Consider the following 511-nt stretch of genomic DNA (forward strand, 5'->3'; position numbering starts at 1 on the left):
CTTTCCCCCCCCCCCCTCCCCAGTAATTGTTAAGAATTAATTAAATTACCTATGACTTCCATGCTTACAGGAGCCAGCACAGCAAGACAGACTCGCAAGGCTGAGGCACAGACTGGATCAGCAACAAAGCAAGCTCAATCGTCTGAGACTCCTGAGGTCCCAGACGGACCAATCACGTGCCAACAATGCTACGCTGAGTAAGTAAAAATACGATCTATGACCTATAACCTGCAAGTAGAGTCCACTCTGGTTCAGCCATATTCCAAATTCCTCGTTAAGACTTTTTCTTCTTGTTCCTTGCTAGTTTTGCCTCCCTCCTCCACCCCCCCTCACCTAAGTGGTTCAAGTTGACAACCGCTGCCCGACACCCTAATCCTCTCTACACGTTAATAGAAAATAAATGAGGCAATACACGTCTGCCCGGTAACAGGAAGTATCTTTGTCCCGTTTTCCACCTTAGTCCACTTCCAAACCACCCCACTACTCCGTTTACCCAGTATCCCCCCCCCCC

The 511-nt window shown here is 48.7% G+C and overlaps 1 protein-coding gene across 9 annotated transcripts in view; it reads left to right on the forward strand.

The window, feature by feature from the left end:
- The window catches only part of LOC107267214 (probable basic-leucine zipper transcription factor N), a 54,359-nt gene that overhangs the window by 34,301 nt on the left and 19,547 nt on the right, over positions 1-511 (forward strand). For all 9 annotated transcript variants that reach the window (XM_015738625.2, XM_015738618.2, XM_025084354.1 and 6 more), the window contains exon 4: positions 71-197. In XM_015738625.2, the coding sequence (XP_015594111.1) occupies positions 71-197 (127 nt within the window). The remainder of the gene's footprint in view (positions 1-70; positions 198-511) is intronic.

This window comes from Cephus cinctus, unplaced genomic scaffold (assembly GCF_000341935.2).
Source record: "Cephus cinctus unplaced genomic scaffold, Ccin1 Ccin1_scaffold0351, whole genome shotgun sequence".
NCBI lineage: Eukaryota > Metazoa > Arthropoda > Insecta > Hymenoptera > Cephidae > Cephus > Cephus cinctus.